Source organism: Bicyclus anynana, chromosome 14, assembly GCF_947172395.1.
Source record: "Bicyclus anynana chromosome 14, ilBicAnyn1.1, whole genome shotgun sequence".
Classification (NCBI taxonomy): domain Eukaryota; kingdom Metazoa; phylum Arthropoda; class Insecta; order Lepidoptera; family Nymphalidae; genus Bicyclus; species Bicyclus anynana.
In genome coordinates, this window is record NC_069096.1 from 2,062,820 (window position 1) to 2,081,805 (window position 18,986).

At 35.6% G+C, this 18,986-nt stretch overlaps 1 protein-coding gene across 1 annotated transcript in view; it reads right to left on the reverse strand.

Annotated features, from left to right (window-relative positions):
- The window catches only part of LOC112057889 (GATOR complex protein NPRL2), a 60,150-nt gene extending 41,910 nt beyond the window's left edge, over positions 1-18,240 (reverse strand). The window contains exons 1-4 of the mRNA XM_024098478.2: positions 17,834-18,240; positions 16,629-16,785; positions 15,069-15,195; positions 3,967-4,103 (exon numbers count right to left, since the gene is read on the reverse strand). Of these exons, the coding sequence (XP_023954246.1) occupies positions 3,967-4,103; positions 15,069-15,195; positions 16,629-16,785; positions 17,834-18,060 (648 nt within the window). The 5' untranslated portion in view covers positions 18,061-18,240. The remainder of the gene's footprint in view (positions 1-3,966; positions 4,104-15,068; positions 15,196-16,628; positions 16,786-17,833) is intronic.
- Positions 18,241-18,986: the final 746 nt, after the last annotated feature.

Consider the following 18,986-nt stretch of genomic DNA (forward strand, 5'->3'; position numbering starts at 1 on the left):
CAATAGCCCGACAGGCATCAGCGGGATCGAACTCTAGACCTCTTGGTGTTGAATCCGGCCCCTTATAGCGTGGAGCTATTGATGCTTTAATCAATTCAAGAGAAAAAAAATCAATTTCATGCAATCTTGGATGATCATTGGTCACGGTATGGCCTTGATTTAGTTGGAAAGACCTCGTTATAGTAATTACTCGTACGAGTAACTCTTTCGGTTACGGATCATTAAGTACAAAGTTCGAGTTCTGCTTGGTACAGCAAAAGACACGAAAGGAACATTGACTGCTATTGTGAATTTTTAAAAGATAAAAAATACTATAGCCATAAAAAAAAATTATTTCTATATTATTTTGAAACTTGAAACAGATACGGAACAACGCCCACAGATTCAGATTAATTTATTGTAATGACAGTTCTACTTGTCACTTTTTGCTCTGAGGAATAATATTTATTAACTAGTTATTATTTTATTAGAAAGTCATGCGGATATTTCAATTAGACTCCGCGCCACGAAAGAAGTCCCGCGGCTAAAACCTGAACTAAAATTCACAGCGTCTTACACAGATGACAATAAGACCGCCATAAGCAAATGACAATGGGCGCCAATAAGACATTAGCGCCGCGTCTACGGGACTTGTTTCGGCTCCATGATCTGGTCGACTCCAGACCTTCACCAAGTTGTAGTACTTTAAAATACTTCATGAAAAAATTAAGAAATGCTTTGGCCATCCCTAAGGGGGCCACCCCTTTGGCAACTTTTGAAAGTTCCCCTCGATTTCTCCAGGATTCCATCATCAGATCCTGGTTTCCTTATGGTACCACCCTCGGAGTATCTCCTTTCCAACAAAAAAAGAATCATCACAATTGGTACATAAGCGACGAAGTTATGCGCGAACATACAAAAAAAATTAAAAAATATGTACACGGTCGACTTGAGAAACCTCCTTCTTTTTTTGAAGTCGGTTAAAAAATGTGTTGTTAATTTTAGTTAAATAATGAATTACCCGCAGTATTGCAACATTGCATGCTTTACACAAATACCAGTCGATCATAAATTAAGAAGCCTAGACCTAACTTTCGAAAATACCGAATTAAAATGATATTTCAAGCTCCCTAATTAATGTAAAGTTATGTAGGATGTAGTTAGATAAAGTGGCCGTGTAATAGAAATATTCACTGATATTTAAATTACATACTAATAAAAAAATAGGAGGTAAGTTTACACATACTCGTATATGGTAAGTACAGAATTACATAAAAGCTGTTTTTACCCGACTCTAAGAAGGGTTATTCTTTCGCGCGTATCTCATATGCATGTACCTATGTAATTCATTACCACATGTTTTCCATACCGCTGAACGGATTTACGTAATTAAGATATCGTTAGATTAGTCTTAATATCCCAAGTGTTCTTAGATAGGTAAAGTTAAAAAAAACCAACACGACGACTGTGAGATGCTATTGACTCAAGGTACAAATTTTTTTTTTTTTTAATATTCGATAAGGATATCAAATTCAAGGGTTCATCAAGAGGATTTTAAAATGGTATAATATCATGGTCATATTATTAAAACCTACAATGAGAAAAACGTTATATATTAATCACTATATAAAATACGCGAGAGGGATGACTAGGTGCGAGCAGGTTAGGCAGTCGGGTGTTATTTTTTTTAAATTATTTATTTGTTACTATTTATCTACATGTTTACCTATAGGAGTATTTGTCTCTTTATTCATCACGAATCACTGAATATGAGCAGATTTTTACAGGCTTTTACAGGTAAATTAAGGTAATCTTCAGGATTTATGTGGAAATCATACATTAAAAAAATATTATTTCCACCGATCTGAAATAAATCACAGGCATTTGCTATTGTTCAAAGTTAAACACTTCGATTCAATTCAAACATATGAGTAACTTCATTATTCGTCAGGTGATTAAAAACAACAACGCGGCACTGTTAAATTCTAACAAGTGGTTCCTTGCTAATTAGAATTTAACAGTGCAAGTCGAATTTTAGTTTTGAATTTTTTTTTCATTTCAAAGAAACAAATGGAAATTAGTTATTCAAATTGAAATAACACATTTTAAAAACTATTTTTTTTTTAGTAAGACTATTATCTACACATATTTTTAAATATCCCCTTCCTCTGCAATGGGGATGATGACTAGGTGTGAATATATTGATTTATATGATGATTTTAATAAATAAGGTCAATGTTAACTAATTAATATGTAAAAAATAAAAATGGACTAAATGTTTGCAAAATAAATAAGATCATAAAATTTCAAAATGTACTAAAATTCTTTTATCGTAATTATATGAAAAGTCATACATTTTTAACTCCCTTACAATAATCGTGACATTGTTCTATAAATGAACTATAAACATAAATGCACTAATAACAAAGATATTTGTAATTTTGTATGGGGCATTTTTCAGAGATCCGCGGCAGCGCCTTTTAAATCCTTGTAGCTCCGAAAGTAATGATCGCAGATATCCTGTTACTTTTAGAAAATTGCTTTACTATTAGCATACTCTTAATTTAGATACAACTTGCGACGCCCGCGACTTCGTCCGTGTGAAACTCGATGTAAACTTTCAACTACCTCTACCCCACCCCTACCCAACTCCTACCCTACCCCTACCCCTACCCCAAAAAAAACTGTCATCATCTCTCCCCGCGGTTTTACCCATGTAGTTCCTGTTCCCGTGGGGATACGGGGATAAAATATAGTCCCAAGCCCCGGCTGGGCCGATTGAGGTTTTCTTTATTGGTTATATCTGGCCGGTGGGAGGCTTCAGCCGTGGCTAGTTACCACTACCGGCAAAGACAGGCCAAGCGATGCCCGATGCCGTGTAGAAATCGAAAGAGGTGTGGATTTTCATCCTACACCTAACAAGTTAGCCCGCTTCCATCTTATTGGAGTGAGATTGCAGTCAAGGGCTAACTTTAATTTGTAAAGTAAAAATATAAAAAAAAAACAAATCATTCAGTTGACCCGCTTGCATATTTAAGAATAACAAAAAAATCAAGATTCCCAAGCCCCAGCCACTGAAGCGAGCAATTTTCTCCGCGGCGGCAAGCGCGTGGCAACAAGCGAGCAGCGAACAATCACGCGAGGCGGCCGTTAACATTCATGATAGCTGATAATCCGCTCAGCATACGCGCGATCGAGCGTAAACTCGCTTACTTTGCCTGCTATTTATTGAGCAAATCATTTCTTATTTACATATTTCATTATGTAAAAAACGTGTTATAAACATAGATTTATAATACACAGTTACACAGTCAGGATTCGTAAGTCCTTTTTACGTTGCTAAGCATCTCATTGACAGGTTAAAGTATTTAGAATATTTAAGTGAATGAAACGGCTGTCTATGATTATCAATTTGTTTAACTGAATAAACTGAACAACAGCTGTACAAACGATATAATAAAACAGGTCAGAGTCATTGCGCTTGTGTTTGTTTTGTTAAAATTCTATTTTAGTAAGATGATGCGTACAAAATATGTGACTTCTTAAGCTTAACATGATATTAACTATCTATCTAAATGTAAATCAAATGTCTGCTTATCTCGTCATTAATGTATATTTATTTTTTAAACAGGACACCAACAGGTTAAAATAAAAACTTATAATAAAATATAAAGAAATATATAAGTTACGGCAATTATTGCAGACCCACTTATTGGTTGTCACAGCATGCACTAAGGATAAGGATAAGGCCTAGTTCGCACTAATCCAGTAATCCAGCCGAGAACAAACGATTTTTGAGCGGTAAAACCAAAAATCGTTGGCACCCGACTAAAACAACAAAGTAGTCCGAACTAGGTATATGTTTCTTTTATGAGGAATAAATAAATTTCTTTTCTGCTTTTAAAACACAGGGCAGAAACCTAGACTGCAGAAAACTCATTTGCAGACCACCGTCGGTGGTCAGGGTGACGTAAGTTGTGGACTGACCTGGTTGGTGGTGAGGTCCCACTGGTCGGCGACGAACGACTGCCTGCTGTAGAGGAACACGGGCACCTGGTGGTCTTTCACCGGCGCCGGGTCGCTGTTCACGCGGACCACTGTCAGGTGAGTCGTCGTTGTGCCCACTGTTAACAAACGTTTAATATCAAAAAAAATAACACGCAAACCTAACGAGGCGCAGCGTTGGGTATTGATGAGTGTTCAGCTTTATTTTAATTCCAGAATTGCGTTAGTTAGTTAGTACAGGTTCAAGTCATGATTGATCACTGTGGCCCAAAATCGTATGGCAGGACATCATTACTACTATATACTATACTATATATAGTATTTTTTGACGAGGCGAAAGCTATGACTCCGAATGTTAACGTAAATAATAATAAATTGTACTTTTAATATTTTAATAAAATTTTGAAAATAAAAAAAGTATAGTATAGTATTAATGATGTCCTTTCATTTAACTTCCAATTTTTATTTAGGTAAAATAAAAAGGTAAACGAATTTCACGAGATATGTCGTTGATGCATGCTACAGAAGCGAAGTATGACATGATATTATTTTTATCGGTTTTGGATATAATCTATACTAATATATTAAAGCTGAAGAGTTCGTTTGTTTGTTTCTTTGAACGAGCTAATCGCAGGAACTACTGGTCTGATATAAAAAAATATTTCAGTGTTAGATAGCCTATTTATCGAGGAAGGTTATAGGTTATATATTATCCCCATATTCCTACGGGAACGGGAACCACGCGGGTGAAACCGCGCGGAGTCAGCTAGTGGAATATAAAAATGTCCGCAACTGTTCTGTAGATAATTAAGAATTTTAGAATACAACAAAATACGTATAATCAAATATTTATAATGTTTAGCATAACAATCAAACTATCTCGCTATGATTAGATATCGTAGGTACTTTTGGGATAATAATGCAATCGAACATATTATCTAGACTTCTAGAGGATACTCGTAGATATGCAAGTACTCGTACTTTCAGTATATTAACATATCATACTTGAGAGCCATCTTAAAAAGGGGGAGGGAAAATATTGGTTCGCTCACGCTCGCTCAGACTACCTCAGATTCCCTACTCACTACCTTACCTCTACCCTAAGTATCCTATAGCCGTCTCCTGGTTCTAAGCTACCACTCCACCAATTTTCAGCCAAATCGGTTCAGCCATTCTTCATTTATAAATAGTGAAATTAACACGACTTTCTATTTTATAGATAGATGTTCGTCATGGCCAAAAAGTTGGCTTCACATAGATATGAGGACATTTAAAGCTTTATCAAACAGGCTAGGAGTTATCAGCAACTAAGAGACAGAATTTCATTAACGGCTGGCGATTGTGTGTGAATTTCAGTGGCTTTACTTAAGAACCTGCTGCACTAGACTATGTTTATAAATCCTTAGCTGCTGAGAAGAATTAGAAAGCTATAAATTAGGATAAGTATGTACATGAAATACAGCGACAAATTCATAAAATAAAATCTTCAAAAATATTTTTAGAACGATTGGGACATTTTGAAACCTCTTGCGGAAGACAGTCCAGAGTCAGTATCCAATCTCTATGGTTGCTTACCGCACCGCTAACACAGTCCGGCCGCTCAGAGATTGCGTTTCTGACAGGTCGTGGTCGAATGGGCCATGTAACATGAGAGAGACAAAAAACGAGGCAATAGGGTAGTTGACCCATATCAAATTTAATATAAACAATAATTATTTTGCGTAGTACATGGAATAAGGGTCCGAAATATATCGATATTAATTAATAAAAGTTAAGGATTTCTTATAAAACTTAATTTAAAAGTCATGTATTTCTTACCAATTTTCCAAACGTCAAAATCGCTGTCGTCCATTTTGTGACGTCACAATGTTACTTGATGAATCGACAAACTACATAATTGTTAACTAATATTTTTGTCAAACGCTCTGTTTGTAAGGAATTTGTCATAGTGACGTCATTAAACAGTTGAAATATAGACCATCATGGCCGACAGGCGTTTTGGATCGTATTGTCAAAAACATATCTAAAAACTAAAATTTTCATGTAATCACGTATCAAAAAATATTTAACAAAAAAAATCTAAATAGTAAAAACGACAATGAACTATTATTTAAGACCATTTAAAAAGTGTCAACTAGCCTATTGCAACTGAATTTGTCTTATTCGCACGACCTGTCAGAAACGCAATCTCTGAGCGGCCAGACTTTAGACACTAGCTCTATACATAAAAGTGTTAGATGATTTCGGTATAAACACAGTCGTTATCAGTCCGTCTGACCGAATTATAACAGACACTTTTGACAGCTGTGATTACGGTATCACGCGCTATCAGAGCAAGCAGGTTTTTGTTACCCGGAGACAAGATAAACTGTGCAATTATTATTGTGCCCTAATCGATTCGCTTCAAGGCGACATTTCTAACGCCAGCCACACACCTGCAGCGCGCTTAGGGGTGCAGGCATTTTTTTTTATTCTTTACAAGTTAGCCCTTGACTACAATCTCACCTGATGGTAAGTGATGATGCAGTCTAAGATGGAAGCGAGCTAACTTGTTAGGAGGAGAATGAAAATCCACACCCCTTTCGGTTTCTACACGGCATCGTACCGGAACGCTAAATCGCTTGGCGGTACGTCTTTGCCGCTAGGGTGACTAGCCACGGCCGAAGCCTCCCACCAGCCAGACCTGGACAAATTAAGAAAATCTCAATCTGCCCAGCCGGGGATCGAACCCAGGACCTCCGTTTTGTAAATCCACCGCGCATACCACTGCGCCACGGAGGCCGTCAAAAATATCGAAATATGCTTATGAGTATTCGATATTTTTAACATTGCCCGCAAATCCCTAAGCATGCTGAAGACTTGACGATACTAATGTACTTGATCGTGTGTGGCTGACGATGATAATGACCAGACTCTCCAAAGCACTGGGGTTTGACATCACCAGTTTCCCAATGGGGATGATGACTAGGTTTGAATATATTGATTTTTATGATACATTCGGGTAAATAACATTGACCATGTTAACTAATTTACATATAAAAAGCAAAGATAGTCTGGATATTTGCAAAATAAATAAGATTATAATATTTCAAAATTTAATTTAAAATCTTTTATCGTAATTAGATGAAAAATCATACAGTTTTAGCTTCCTTACATTAAATGTGACATTTTTTAATACATAGTTCAAGAACTATATACATAAACGCACAAATAACAAAGATATTAGTAATTTTGTTTGAACGCACATACAAATCTAACGATCATTATGTACCTGCGACGTCATTAATTCGTATCATTTTGTATAGGGCGTTTTTCAGAGATCCGCGGTAGCGCCGCAAATCTGACCCTTTAAATCCCTGTAGCTCCGAAAGTAATGATCGCAGATACCCTGTTACTTTTTCAAAATTGCTTTACTATTTATATACAATTTAAAAAACTGTCGTCATCCCTATTCCGGAATCAAGAATTTTTATTATTAAAAATTTCTTGGTAGAAAGAAAAGCCTAATACTTAAGCGCGATCAATGACTAAGACTCCTTAGGCCACATAGACTAACCAGTGGATCAACGAACGAGGCAACCTCCAAGCCAATTTAGGAAAAATAAAATCCAACACGACCTGGGAATTGAACTCCGATCCTCTTGCTTGACAAGACATTCCTAACTGAAGTTTCGATCACGTATGTAAACATTGCTCTATCTATCTTGAGTGGTTTTCGAAATTGTTATCAGATAATAGATAAGAAAGATAATAAACTAAAAGTAACAGACATTTTGACGACTTAACATTTACTGGTGTTTAAATGTTAGTTAAGTTTACCGAATTCGATCCCCGACTCAATTTGGATAGTTTAAAATTATCCCATTGTTTCATTGCCTTGTTGGTTATGTGGTTTCAGAACATGAGGTCTTGGGTTCGAGTTCTGGATCGGGCTATACAATTTGGGCTTTTCTGTCATCAAATAAATTCTCTGTTTTTTTATTCTTTACAAGTTAGCCCTTGACCACAATCTCACCTGATAGTAAGAAGCGGGGTAACTTGTTAGAAGTAGGATGTAAATCAACAAGCCACCGCTAAGGTGGTTTCTATCCACCGAAGCCACCTACCAACCAGACCTGGACCAATTAAGAAAACCTCAATCAGCACAGCCGGGGATCGAACCCAGGACCTCCGTCATGTAAATCCACCACTGCGCCACGGAGGCCGTCGAAGTGGCCCTCTGAGTGGATGGTGTTGATAGCTCAACTAAATATAACTGATGTTTAGTATTCACTATTCAGAATAGCTACTTGTAAACTCGTATAGTTATCAATGAGCGAAGCGGTCGAATTAACACTTATTTCATCGTAGAATCGAGGTTATAAAGTTCTTCACGCATTGCGTCACTAACCGCAAGTAAATCTTCCGATAGAAACAGCAATACTGTTTGGCTTAAATAAGCCGATAGCAAGCAATACTCATCATCATCATATCAGCCGATGGACGTCCACTGCAGGACATAGGCCTTTTGTAGGGACTTCCAATCACGATACTGAACCGCCTGCATCCAGCGAATCCCTGCGACTCTCTTAATGTCGTCAGTCCACCTGGTGGATGAGGCCCATAGTTAGCGACCAAGTCTCGGAACCATATGTCATCACTGGCAACACGCACTGTTCGAAGACTTTTGTCTTTGCAAGCAATACTGCGTGGCTTAAATAAGCCGATAGCAAGCAATACTGCATGGCTTAAATAAGCCGATAGCAAACAATACTGCTTGACTGAAATAAGCCGGAGGTAAGCAATAAAGCTTGGTTATAATAACAGGGCTATTATAACGATAATTTGTATAACTCAAAAGTGAGAGATTCGAATTCACCTCTATCTCTCTATCTAGAACGATACTATAGAGAAAGAAAGATAGAGGTGAATTCGAAACTCGCAATTACTTGTAATGATTTTCGTCTTGGAGTTCACCTTTCAACATTTCCATTCACCCTTGAATTATTCGTTATTCCTCCCTAATAAGATTATGAGGAAGGTTATTTTGTAATAACAATAAATAAATAAATAATGAAATAATCCCTTTTGTTAATCTCCTTTCATTTATCTCTACATGTGTTATAAAAGTTTGTACAAATTAACCGCCTGCGGTGTGTTAGTGATGTGCCACAAGCATTAGCATTTTATCGTTTGCCAAGGCAGACGGGTGCGTCGGCTTACATAATCTATCCTAATATACAACTAATTCGTACGTACTTCAGGTTTACTCGTTTTGGTAACTAAAGCCGAGTTAATATTTAAAAAGATACCGCTTGCAATGTTGCTAAATGACGATGTAAATCTGGTTTGGTTTTTTCTAAAATACTACATTTACTCTAATAAGTATTTAAAGTTAAAAATCTATTTAATATTTGTATGATTTTTCCATGACCGAAGTTTATTTGAATGAGCTATCACAGGGCTAATCTTCCCTTCTTAGAGAAGAGTAGATTAATGGTAGGCATCCACTTATCCGTATCGTATTTATAATTTTACGGTAGATAAAATTCGTTCGACGCGATCCGTACGCCGCGGATCAGTGGACGCACTTGTATGACTTTCTGTACAAAGAATACTAAAATCCGTTTTATGCGATGCGTCCGATGCAGATCTGTGGACGCCTGTCTTCAGAGCCCTAAACCTACCACACTGCTCCAATAAGGGTTGGTGGGCTTAAAGTGATAATGTCTAACTTTGTACCTACTGATCTTACTGCCAGTTTTTGTAACAATAATGACCACGATTGATCTCCGAATACTATATAATGCTAGCCACTCACCATCCAATAAGTCCACATGACTGCAGCGCTAACGGCAGGACATCCGATAAAACTGATCGTGTGTTTAAAACATCACGATCAGTGGCTATGAGAGTAATAATCGAGATTGAATAAATTAACAAAAAATCGATTTGAGACGATAAAAATGTTTTTATTTCTCTGTCTGTCTGTCTGTTCGCGTTAATCTATTGTTCTAGTGGATGATAAATTTCTCCAGCTGGCTTATTCACTATTTTGGTCTTTATTATCACATCATCTAAATACTAAGATACTAAATACAAATGTCATCCGGTGTTTACTGGTGGTTATCATAAAGTATATAGATGACATTTTGTCAATTGAATTGTTGTTTATTTTAATAGGTTGATAATAAAGATCAAAATAGCTGTAAGAGTTGGTATATACAAATATATTTTTTTTTTTAATCTATAAGTTTTAAGGGACTTTTATTATAAATAACATGTCAGTCCCATCGTACCCTAATTAACAATGACAATAACATGATAAAAACAAAGCTACTTAAATTAATTACAAGAATCTTCCGTTGATATCACATATTATATAAAAAAAAAACTAATTTTTTTTAATCTTAATTAAAATAAAAATTTATCTTAATTATAACCATGAGTTGGAGTATTCAAAAGATTATTTATTCAGAAATATCTCAATAAAATATTTGAATACAAATTTTCATATATTGACAACATATTACTGTACTGTTATACGTACAATCGGGTACAATGTACATTGTGTACAAGAGGTAAGGAGCGTGAAGTATGACAAATAGAGAAACTTGTAAATAAAGGCTCTGACTCTAGGTCGAAGGTAAAGTAATGTAAACTTGACAGTTTTTTTTTAATTAAATATTCTAGTAACGGCTAGACCGATTTTACGGTTTTCCAATTTCCTGAGATTAGCCAGAACAAACAGAACAGAAGACAAACATCAAAATCAAAATGTATAAATATAGAAAATCGCTTGACGTAGAAATATGAAATTTGGCAAGGAAGTAGGTAGGGCTACAATCTCACCTAATGGTAAGTGATAACTTACCACCAAGAGATATTGTAGTGTCAAAGGCTAACTTGTAAAGAATAAAAACGTGTGGACGTCTATCATTAACGTGACCTCAGCAGCGTCACATGTGGATTCGGGCAAGCGCATCTGATGGAGCCCGAAGGCAGAAGCAGAAGAACAGATGGACTCTCTATGGGCGACTCCTCTGAGACTCAGCCCCCGGCTCAGAGGGTCAGCTTGACATCAAATGAGATCGCGATTTGCAAAATAGTTCTAGTTTTGTTTACTTATACAAAGTGTAGCATTTACCGCCGCATACATAGATAAAATCTTTTTTAATTATAATTCGTTAAGCACTCGTATAAACGACGAATTATCGGAGTAAAATCCACCTCACACGCATAGTTTTAAGAAGCATTCTTCCACGAATCAGTGAAATACAACTTAAAAACAATACAATTTTAAGAGGAATGCAAGTGGATGTCTCAGACATTTTTTTTCGCATGGAGCCTAGCGAAACGGGTTGTGCATTCCTTGATTGTAGTTACACGTAGTTTGTTTTTGAAGGCATTACCATAATGGGGAGAGCAATAAAATTGTACATACTTGTTTTTTTTGTGTAACTGCACATATATTTGCAATTTTAATTGAATTATATACTAGCGCTCCGTTCCGGCTTCGCACGGGCAGCAGTGCGTGTACGTTTATGTTGTTTTTTTTCTATTTTAGACGAAATGCATAGAACAGTCATCGTTACCATTGTTTTAACCACTGCATAGCCAGTGCAACCAAGTGAAGAGAAATATACAAAACTAGCCGAATAAAGGAGATCCGGCCCTCTCGCAAACTCCATTCTTAGCGGACCTCTATCTCTAAACTACCTCCCTGCCAAATTTCATGTTAGTACGTCAAGCAGTTTTTGAAAATTATGAAAATGACCTTTGCATTTATAAATACTAAGATTCGTCTAATGGCGGCGAAGTTGTCACAGTCCCATTCCTTTCGTCCCAACCCAATGAAACCCATGAGATAGTCTCGTGAAAAAAAATAGAACTACAAATAATGGCGCTGCAACCGGAAATCTCTTTCATTGCGTTGGGTCGAAAGAGACAATTTATATGAAGACAAAATTACGTCGTTATCTCTTGGAGCGCATTTTAGGCCTAAATAAATGAAACATAAATTAGTCCTTACAGTACTTTTTGAGTATACCATGTACAGACAGAAAAACAGATGATATGTGAGTAGTGTTGCCAGGTGTCCGGAAAAAGCCGGACATACGGGTTTTCTGATCCGTGTTCGGCCCAAATAAACGGTGTCCGGCCTGTCCGGCATTTGTTAGACTTTACATTTAGCAAACGAGCGAACGGCTAGTGTATGTGGGAACAAAATTTACGGTAATAATTATGAATGCTTGATTTTACATAAAAAATCTTGATACTGATGTAGGTACACATACTCAACATTCTAACATAATCAGGAGCCGTGATAACCCAGTGGATATAACCTCTGCCTCTAATTCCTGAGGGTGTGGGTTCGAATCTGATCCGGGGCTTGCCCCTCCAACTTGTCAGTTGTGCGCATTTTAAGGAATTAAATATCACGTGTCGCAAACGGTGAAGGAAAAACATCGTGAGGAAACCTGCATACCAAAGGATTTTTTTAGTTCTCTGCGTGTGTGAAGTCTGCCAATCCGCATTGGGCCAGCGTGGTGGACTATTGGCCTAACCTCTTACATTCTGAGAGGAGACTTGAGTTCAGCAGTGTGCCGAATATGGGTTGATAATAAATCTAGTAAAATATACAAGAGTTTTAGTACATTTTTCATTTCTGTATCGTACTCAAAAGTGGACCCAATTTCGGACATCTCCTTTTACGGTAATAATCATGAATTCTTGATTTTTCAGGAAAAAAATCTTCGTACCTATTTTTCAAAGAAAGAAAGAAATATCTTTATTTTTAGGCAGTGCCACACATTACAATAATAAATTCTAAATATATAGCTTATAGCTAGAGTAAAAAAAGAAGAAGGCCCTGCAATATGTGGCATAACCTAGAAAAAGGTCCTAACTCAGCATTTTGCTACATACTTCCTATCCAAAAAAAAAAGTATGCAGCACTGATTTTCACAGTTCAAAATCCTATGTAAACCAACGACCTTTTAATAATGTAAACTATTATTGATTAAGAACAAAATTAAAACTAAATAGGTAGGTACATTGATTTTTACAAAAACACAGAAAAATAAAACATATCGGCAAAGATATACCGCCAAACGATTTAGCGTTCCGGTACGATGCCGTGTAGAAACCGAAAGGGGTGTGGATTTTCATCCTCCTCCAACCAAGTTAGCCCGCTTCCATCTTAGACTGCATCATCACTTACCATCAGGTGAGATTGTAGTCAAGGGCTAACTTGTAAAGAAAAAAAAAACATAGATGAAAAAAAAAATTAATACTTATGTACACACAATTTTCAATAATGTAGGCTGTGTTTTAAACCAAATGTCACGCGCAACTAGCTGGACTGTCCGGCTTTTAATTTCGGCGACCTGGCTACCTTACACGTGAGAATGTTGTTATTTTGTATAATGTATTCATAACAGCGCATACTTATTTGCAATTTTAATCATATACGCCGGTGCTCGCTGTTACCGTGCGAACGACCAACTTATTGTATGCGTTTGTTTTACACAATATTCAGTCTTATGGCACAGATAATAAAGTGTTTTATGATAAAGTGGTTTAGAAAACAATAGACGTGCATATTTTACGCGTAATTAATTGATTACTGAAGTAAACACAATGTTTGTTGTGGAGGCATTCTGTAAGATATTGTCTTGATATATTGATTACCAACATTATAATATTAGCTAACAACAATTATATCTAATTATAATATTAGCTAATTATTATAATACCATTCCAGATTGTTAACAAACCATTACACGATATTAGCAAGCGCCAAGCTACATTATGAGCGAGTAATTTGTAAATATACTATTAGATTTCTATTCACTAACGCGTCGACATTGAGGTGAACAAAAGTTGCTAATTGTCTTAACTTCATTTAATCGCATAGTAAACAACAAAAGTTATTTAAACAAATAATACATAGATATTGTCTAAAACTAAATTATACACAACTCGTCATGAGTTGTGTATAATTTAGTTTATATATACATAAATATATAATGTAAGTAAACACAAAACTGTGCATGTGCGCGCTCAGTGTGGTAGCTTAATTCGGATCACTTTTTGCGGTGGTTTTGTAGGAACGTAATATATCTATAGTATAAAATATCGTTGCCGGTAATATAGGCTATATTCTATCCCCATATTCCCATGGGAACTACGATGAAACCGCGGTGGGTCCTCTTGTATCTATAGTCTATTCAAACTAATAGAAATTAAAACCACCTACTGGACCGATTTGAACTTATTTCACCAATGAAATAATCATGTAGAAAATTTCACTTAAAAACTGGCCACTTTGCTTTGACAGTTTTAGAATAGGGATGATGACAGTTTTTTAAATTGTATATAAATTAAGAGTATACTAATAGTAAAGCAATTTTGTAAAAGGAACAGGGTATCTGCGATCATTACTTTCGGAGCTACAGGGATTTAAAGAGTCAGATTTGCGGCGCTGCCGCGGATCCCTGAAAAACGCCCGATACAAAATGGCTCGAAAAAATGACGTCATAGGCAATGTAATGATCGTTAGATTTGTATGCGCGTTCAAACAAAATTACTAATATCTTTGTTATTTGTGCGTTTATGTATAAAGTTCATATATTAAAAAATGTCACATTTAATGTAAGGAAGCTAAAACTGTATAAATTTTCATCTAATTACGATAAAAAAATTTTAGTAGTTTTTGAAATTTTATAATCTCATTTATTTTGCAAATATCCAGACAATCTTTGCTTTTTATGTATAAATTAGTTAACATTGACCCTATTTACCCGAATGTATCATAAAAATCAATATATTCAAACCTAGTCATCATCCCCATTATTGGTAAAGAAAATTATACTTAACGGCCTTTAAATATAGTCCAATATTCAATAAAATACCAAATTCAGAGCAAATTCAACCTTAAGATTAGAGTTTAAAGTTGAATTTACAAATGCGTCTACTTGAATTGAGTGCCAAGAAGTTGTGTTTGACACTCATTTGCATCCACTTTTTAATAGGAAATGGATGGTGTTGGTATATAAATAATGTTTTGCAAGTGTTTTCTACATAATATGATTGACTCGTACCAGTGAGCGTGCACATTCGTCTGCTGTTGATGTCCTGCAAGACCTGCGCCATCAGTCCGCTGAGATCCTTCGCATCGCCGGACAGCGACTGCTTCGACAGCCACTCCGTCTCCAGCTCCATAGACAACTAGAACAGAAGAGAACTCACATAGAGAAAAGAAATCGCATAGAGAATAGAAAGAACATTGATGATAAAGAGTATTGTTTCTTCTATTTTCGGAGATTTATTACGGCATTCTTTCTTCCGTTCTTTTATCATTTTTTTTAAATGTTTGTTACCTCATAGCTTCGTCATTCATTAACCAATTTTGAAAATTCTTTATGTTAAAAATATTATTTATTGTAAAGTATAAAACCACAAAGTCAAAGTTCATTTATTTTAATTAGGCTTAGTTTACAAGCACTTACTATTATAGCTTATGGCTGCTATTATTAGGATTGGCAAGGTCGAGTTGATCACACTCCCATGATATGCGGGCGACGGGGGGAAGGACTGCGTGGGTATGAAGTCATCCGCGCGGGGCATATCTACCCCCCTCCCGCGCGGACCATCGGAAGTGTTACGAATGAGCTAGAAGTTTGCTGAGAATTTGCCAAGCTACAGATAATAGTGATAATAATTGGTCGAAAACTTAAAATTACAGTTACGAGGGATCTAAACGCGCCTTAGTCCGAGAGAAGAGGCCACAATAAATTCAGCCAGGGTTTATTTTTTTTATCACCATTTTACTCATATTTAGTGGAACCAAGTTCCCGCAATGGTATTTCTGTCTTTCTGTTTAGTTTTAACTACCAAATGCCTTTAGTAAAAGTTGTTGGTGTGGTACCTATTACCCTGCCGATTCTCGAAGAAACCATTGGTTGAGACATCAAACATTACAGTTTTAAGGTCACCAACTTGGAATGGCAGTCTCTCCTGTATGCAGAGAGGCAGTGGCGTAACATGGGTTTATTTGCCGCCCCTCAATTATTACTTCCTTTAAAGTTAAAATATTTTATTTTTCACAGTCTTTGAAAAAATTTTAACGATCATCATACAACTTATTAAAAATCAAACTAAACTAAGACTGCTTGGAGCAAGAAACAAACATCAAGAAATGGCTAACTCAATGTTACTTCACGGTTGGAAGAGGCAAATATTTGTGCTAGATTTTGTCTAACTACTTGTATGAGGCAAGTATGGCTTATTAATTTTTTTTAAAATTTTCAATTGAGAAAATCATGGTGCTTGCCGCTTGCCCTCATTGTGTATACCCTCCCCCCCCCCCCCTACATTCGTTGCCACCTTGGCTACTACATTTTGACGGCCTCCGCGGCGCAGTGGTATGCGCGGTGGATTTACAAAACGGAGGTCCTCGGTTCGATTGATTTAGTGTTCCGGTACGATGTTGTGTAGAAACCAAAAAGGGTTGTGGATTTCCCTTCTCCTAACAAACTAGCGCGCTTCCATCTTAGACTGCATCATCACTTACATCAGGTATCAGGTATCATCAGGTATCAGAATACTCATCAGGTGAGATTGTAGTCTAGGGTATAGCTCTGATGATGATAGGTACTTACTAGATATTCTGTGAGCTTCTTGACAAGCGGCTCCAGATGAACTGTGCGAGCCCACGCATCACACACAAAGCATAAGTTGAAGTAGTAAGCATTCCGGGCATACTTTTTGTTGTCTATCCTCACTGGGAAGCCCAGGATTTTTGATCCCAGCAGTGTGCTGTGGGACATAATTGAAAAGAATATATTAATAGCCAAATAAATAAACTCAAAATTATGCTTATTCAAAGTATAAATTTCAAATAATTTGTTTCATCAAGCTTGTATAGTATGTACTAATGCAAACAAATCACATTGAAAATAAATTATTTTATAAAATCCTGCTACTGGTTCCAAAGAGAGGAATCTCCTTACATGTCATGTCTTATTTTTAAAGTATTACCAATTATTATCATAGTAAATACTAATCTAGTTTGATTAGAATAACTAATAGAGTAATTAATACAATTCAAGTAGTTAGAAAAGATACTTAAAAAAATAATTAAGGGTCATTAAGTTTTCATTTTATTAACTTATTAGATTACTAATGTATGCCTAATTAACATTAAGTATTTACTGTTGTTTACTATAATTATTATAAATATTTAAATTTAAATAATGAAATACTTCCCAAGAATGTACTTAAGACATTATAACTGTATCTTGAGGAAAATGAAGTTAAGAGAAGAAATCTATTTTCAACCAACTTTCAAAAACTTTTTATTAAAAGATGGAAATGATCTATTAAATAATTGTTATTTTATCTGACTTGAAACCAATAAAAATTAAACCTACCTCAGTATTGAAATTGGATCAAAATAGGATCAATCATTTTATAAAAAAAATAATAATTAATTCTTGAATTTTGAAATTGATATGAATTGAATGTGATAAGAATAACACAGTGGTGAGCACTGTTTATGAGTATCTATCTCTATGGGGGAGTATAGGTTCATTGAAATTTTTCAATGTTATAATTTCTGTATTTAAAACTTACAAAAACTTAATTGTATTTATTAGTAAGTTTCGATAGTGGCTTGTTACGAGTACGACACTCGCAACAAGTCCCGCCAACGCCAAGCCCATACTTTGCGGGCAAAACTCGATTACAAGAAAGTTAATAAACGATAGGGTAACGAACTTCCATGAAAATGCACAGCCATTAAGCGTTCTTTACAACCGCTTTCTTCTCATCGGACTCACAAAAAAAATAAAGAAAAGAAACTTACACAGTCAAAGTGCATCTCTGCAACTGCACTTTAGGAATGATATAATGACTGACTGTATCAAATATATCTTTAGAAATGTAGTTCTCTGGAACTTGGCAAGTGATTCTCGGTCCAGCGGTGGGATGGAACTCGCAGAGGAATATACAACGGATAGGGCCTTCCTGCCCACATCCCTCGTAATACTTCGAGTTCCCATCCATCACGAATGAGCCTACTTTTTCACACATCAAAACTTAGCACTTAAACTCACAAAAATAACCAATTGTCCACCATTCACACATTTATCCGCAACGATTAACCATCGATATGTCAGTTTCTAAAACACTCGCAAGTAATATTATGCTAATTTAAAAAAAGAAGCATACCACCACACTTCTTCACAAATTGTAATAAACTGAACTGAACTGAAGTTTGACTTTAGTTTTGGTTTACCCTGACTGAACTGAAGTTACTGCGGTTGATTTTTTTTTTTTTACTTTTGTCTTTCCTATAGGGAAAAGGCAAAGGTTTACTGCGGCTTGAGCTTCAATTAATTTACTCTTTGAGTTTAATGCACAGATTAATAGATACGTTTAATGGTTTGAGTGAAGCTTAGATCATTAAAAAGAAAGGCCTGCCTCGTAAACCGTTACCCTTCTGTCAAAGATCAAGAATCAATAATCTAACCAAATTCTAACGCGTTTATAAAAACTGTAGCTATAGAATCGATGTTTCATTGTTGTAATCGTTTTCGTCGTGTAAAGAGCTCCCTAAAAGTGCCGGTTTGTGTACTTGTAGTTTAGTAAAAGATGGAGTAACGTTTCATTGTAAATATTTCTACCATCATTTTATCAAATTTGTAATAAAAACCGATTTCTAAAAATAATCGATTCTTTTGACGGAACAGCAAAAATTGATTAAGTAATCGAACATTCTATATATATATATATATATATATATATATATATATATATATATATATATATATATATATATATATATACATACATATATATATTATTTAAATATATATATATTCTGTGGATAGAATTTGGGTGCGAAACAGGTCCATTCTTTTAATGGTCTAAGACTGAATGTAGTCTGTACTCTGTGGTTAAAAATTAAAAACATAATTTAAGAAAAAATATCAAATGTCAATGTCATTTTTTTTTTT